This window comes from Tarenaya hassleriana, unplaced genomic scaffold (genome assembly GCF_000463585.1).
Source record: "Tarenaya hassleriana unplaced genomic scaffold, ASM46358v1 Cleome14, whole genome shotgun sequence".
Taxonomy (NCBI): Eukaryota; Viridiplantae; Streptophyta; class Magnoliopsida; order Brassicales; family Cleomaceae; genus Tarenaya; species Tarenaya hassleriana.
In genome coordinates, this window is record NW_010964598.1 from 1,950,535 (window position 1) to 1,955,565 (window position 5,031).

At 47.1% G+C, this 5,031-nt stretch overlaps 1 protein-coding gene across 1 annotated transcript; it reads left to right on the top strand.

Moving 5' to 3' along the window:
• Window positions 1-1,560: 1,560 nt before the first annotated feature.
• On the top strand, window positions 1,561-3,921 carry LOC104808247 (IAA-amino acid hydrolase ILR1-like 6). The gene is made up of 4 exons (XM_010533895.2): window positions 1,561-1,926; window positions 2,455-2,757; window positions 2,869-2,997; window positions 3,358-3,921. The coding sequence occupies exons 1-4, from the start codon at window positions 1,750-1,752 to the stop codon at window positions 3,721-3,723; spliced, it is 975 nt and encodes a 324-aa protein (XP_010532197.1). The 5' UTR covers window positions 1,561-1,749; the 3' UTR covers window positions 3,724-3,921.
• The last annotated feature ends 1,110 nt before the right edge of the window (window positions 3,922-5,031 follow it).

Sequence of the window (5,031 nt, forward strand, 5' to 3'; positions counted from 1 at the left end):
CCAATCTTGACACGAAGAAGATCGAACCGGGCCCGAGGAAGTGCTTTGGTGAGGGCATCAGCAAGTTGATCATGTGAGGAGACATGAGTGACCCGAAGATGTCCATCTTGGACAAGTCCCCGAATGAAATGGTAGTCAATCGCCACGTGCTTCATGCGTGAGTGAAAGATCGGATTAGCACATAAGTACGTGGCACCGACATTATCACAGTATATAACCGGGGGTTTTGGAACGTCAACCCCAAGTTCTGAGAGGAGAGAGGATAACCAACGAACTTCGGACGCCGTGGAAGCTACGGACTTGTATTCGGATTCCGTCGAGGATCGAGCAGCACTTCGTTGCTTCTTTGACGACCAAGAGATGGGATGGGAGCCGAGGTAGACAATGTGTGCTCCGGTGGAAGTGAAGTCGTCGCGATTGCCTCCCCAATCCGCGTCCGAGTAGGCATGAAGACTGAGAGTGTTCTTCGCGGATAAGAGGTAGCTACGGAGCTCATGGTACCAAGCACGTGGCGCTTGCTTGAGCCCGTATAGAGCCTTATGCAGTTTGCACACGTGAGTGGGACGGTCTTGATCTACGAAGCCCGGTGGTTGCATCATATAGACATCCTCGGTGAGATGGCCTTGAAGAAACGCATTATTGACGTCTAGTTGCCGTAGCGGCCATCCACGAGTGATAGCGATGCTTAGGAACCAGGCTCTGATACCAAAAATGTCACGCACCTAGTCGCTGGGTTCGACCGATGGTACGTGACACTCGTACAGCCGCGAAGAAGTGCGGAAGATAGCGGACTGTGCGAGGCAGAAGTCTCGGACCGTTGGGGAAAGTCCGGGACTTAGCGGGAAAACTCGGACTTGTTGGGAAAAGTCCGAGATTCGCTGGGAGGACCGAGACTAGGATCCGGGCTAGTCTGGGCCGTTGCGGGAAGTGCCGGGCCTTGGCTTGTAATGGGCTGAGTTCCTTGGACGGAATGAGCAGACCCGTGCGAGAGTTTCTCGGGCGGGAATGCGAGTGGGACGCGTAAGTCTCGGAGAATGTTCTCGGCTGGGCGAGAATTCTCAGACAGACGGCCGGGACTTGACGGACAGAAGTCTATCGGATGTATTGAGTGCTCGGTACGGACGAGTGCAGGAATTCTCGAACAAGTGTGGGAACTTGGCAGAATTCCTCGGGCACGGGTCGTTCGACGTACGAGAATCGAAGAGGGGCGAAACGAGAAACAAAGGGACAAGTCGAGATGAATCCAAAACACGAGGACGGTTTTATTAAGTGGCAAAACGAACCAAGGGGACGCCGGCGGTCTTACAAGGGAGATGACCGTCGGCGGAATGAGAGAAAAGGCCAAGAGAGAAATGAGAGAAGATTTCCGGATGACTTCTCGAGTTCTTCAGTTGATACAGGCCCCAGATCGATTGAGGTAAGCGTTCTAACGTTTCTACGATTCATAGCAGCATGGTTCTAGGGTTTTAATAATTTTTGTTTTACATCCGCTGCGCAAACCCTAGAATCGATCTCTTAGGAATAGGATTCGCTCTAGAGATCCCATTTCCAAACCTTTGAGAGATATAGTTGAACGGAATATCAAGTGAACTTCTGGATTAAAAAAAATTATACCCGAAATTCGCTATACACCATGTATTTATATAAGATTCGGTTCATCCACACTCACGTTTATTTAACCTTTCACAATGAATTGTTTTTTGGATCTCACATTACCCAAAAAAAAAAGATCTATAAGGGTATGGTTGGATGTATGTATGGTGGTCCATCAATCTCGAACTGTGTTGTGTGTGGGCGCAGGAAGCGGTTGAATGGGAACACAAAAGCAGAATACAAGGCAAAATGCATGCTTGTGGGCATGACGCCCATGTGGCTATGCTTCTTGGTGCCGCCAATATACTTAAAGCTCGAGAGCATCTTCTCAAGGTTAATTAATCTTTTATACTCGTTAATATTGTGTATTAGAATCGTATTAGGCTCGAGAAAGATTACGAAAGTTGGTAAATATTTTTTTTGGTAACGGGATATTTTGGATCAAAACCCTGCCTAATTCCATGGGTTGGAAAACTCGGGTGTATAACCTTCTTCAAATTTGGAGTTCAAATTCAGGATGAGACATACGTTTTGGATACCGTTTCATTGGTTGAATTAATCAAATTTGGGTGAAAATCGGTAACTTTGATTTGACTTATGGGTGGATATAACTTTGCATATTATAATGGTGCTTCTTTTTTGTTTTTCTTGGTTTAAGCATTATATATGGATAATGTGAATTCGACCTAACACTACAGACATTTATTGAACTTGTTGGGGGTAACTAACATTGTCCCTTTCCTTGCCGAAAAAAATAATAATAAAGTGAAATCATTACAGCTGTCTCATTTTATCTCCAATGTGATAATTGCGGTTCATAATAATGATTAAAATTCCGAAATGTGTCGCTGATTACAACAGGGAACAGTGGTGCTGATATTCCAGCCGGCGGAAGAAGCCGGGAACGGCGCGAAGAAGATGATAGGAGACGGAGCCCTCGAAGATGTGGAGGCCATGTTCGCCCTACACGTGTCCCACAACCATCCGACCGGTGTGATCGGTTCCCGGAGCGGCCCTTTGCTCGCCGGATGTGGGTTTTTCCGGGCAGTCATCACTGCGGAGAACGGTGGCGGTGGCTCCGCCGATCTGATCCTCGCCGCATCCGCCGCCGTCATCAGCTTGCAGAACATTGTTTCCCGCGAAGCCAGTCCTCTTGACGCTCAGGTTTCGGGAAAAAAAATTTGAAGAAATGTGAAACTAAATTTGGACCAATATATATAGTTGATTTGATTTATTTTTTCTTTAAGAAAATTCAATATTTGTGCTGCCGTGTAGGTTGTGTCGGTGACGTCATTCGACGGCGGCCACAGCCTCGACTCGCCACCGGACAAGGTGGTTCTCAGTGGCACGTTCAGAGCTTTCTCCAACGCAAGCTTCTACCAGCTCATGACGCGTATTCAAGAGGTTGGTGCAATTTCGGTTTAGTTCGGTTGGGTTGAGTTTCCACGGACTTAACCGGCGTCAAACCGCGCATTTTTAGTTTCCACATCGGTAACAAGATTCACTATCTGAAACCATGCAACTCGTAGGCTCGAAAACATTCAAATAACAAGTCCGGTTCATTTCGGTTCCGTCCAAAAACTAGGCATTTTTCAGTCGCCTGAGTTCAAGAACTAAGCATTCTTCCCCCTCGTTTAAGCCGATTAGAACATGGTTTTCACACCGGTTAGCTCCAAAACCAACACAATTTTGGTTAACTGACCGGAAACAAGTGATGGGATTTCAAACGTAAAAAGTTGCATTCTTTTTTTGTATACCGAACAGGTGACGGTAGAACAAGTGGGAGTATACGGCTGCGAAGCAACGGTGAATTTCTTCGAGAACCAGAGCGGGATTTACCCTCCGACGATAAACGACGAGGCAATGTACGAACACGTGAGGAAAACGACGGTGGATTTGCTCGGGGAAAGCTACTTCAAAGTGGCTCCTCAAATGATGGGTGCAGAGGATTTCGCCTTCTACTCCGAAATCATCCCCTCCGCCTTCTACTTCATCGGCATCAGGAACGAGGAGCTGGGGTCTGTCCATATCGGACATTCCCCTCATTTCACCATCGACGAGGACATGTTGCCTGTCGGAGCCGCTGTTCACGCGGCAGTGGCTGAGAGATACCTGGTCGACCGTACATAAAAGAACCCTAGTGTTTTGTTTTAGGTTTCTATAGAGAATATTATTTGGTATTTTTCATTGGCCAAATTGTTGTCTCTTCTTAATTAGGTAGAAGTATTGAGAGGCGTATTATTTGATCTGTAAGCATGTGGGTGCAACTATCAAGTATATATTATAAGATGATGATTCTGATAAACCCCTGCGTGTGTATCGGAGGAGGAACAAGAGGAATCGAAGGGAAGCCATGGCTGGAAGCGTTGCGGAGCGAGGAGAGGAAGACACCTCGAGGGAGAAGACTGGGAAAACCATTCCGAGACAGGTGGCAGCACAACAATGATTACCTAGGATTTGGGATTACCAGCACGTAGGTGGGGTGCAAGGGGTTGTTATGTACAGGGGAAGAGAATCAAATTGCCACCTCAGCAATTCTGTTGAGGCATGACTACTGTATATCTATGTTTTCTCTTTTGGGTGGGGGTCATGTTGGTTTTTATTTGAGAGTGGAGTAGAAGAGAGTGGTGTTCTTCTCTGTAAACCTAGTATTTGTATTTCTCTGGGTTTCTTTTGAAATACAAATCTCTATTATCTATACAAGGTTCTATTAAAAGTGGTATCAGAGCATTCTATCGATCCTATCATACCGCCAAAAGACAATCGGATTGAGATATTGGAAGATTTGGTGAACTCGAAACTGGGAAAATTCGAGTCTGCCATGGGAGCTATGCAGGACAGATTTGCTTCAGCCATGGGGGTGATGCAAGGTCAGGTTTCTGTTGTCCAGAAAGAGATGGGTCGGATGGAGGTGTTGGAGCAGATGATGCGATCCTTGCTCGACCAACGCAATCCACCTGATAAACATCCATCCGTTCTTATCACTGGGGAGCAGTCAACGTGTGCTCAGACATCGCCGAACTCTAGCGGCAAGACACCGATCGACGTCCCTGGGTCATCGGCTCAGGTGGATCCGTTACCCACGGTCACTCAAGCGCTGGAGGTGGGACTTGAGGAAGCACCGATGTCTCTGCAAGCACCGGGTAACGATTTCACTTTACGGAAAATTGAAATACCGGTTTTTGAAGGTGACAACGTTGCAGGTTGGATCGTCAGAGCGGAACGTTATTTCCGGTTCGGTAATATCGGCGATCCGGATAAACTCCGTTACGCGACACTCAGTATTGATGGAGAAGTGCTTCACTGGCATGAATGGCAGCACAATCGGCCGTTTATCGATTGGCCTGATTTTAAACAACGACTATTGGAGCGTTTTGATGTGCAAATCGCATGGTCGGCGAAAGCCCGATTGTTTTCTCTGAAGCAAGTGGGTTCGGT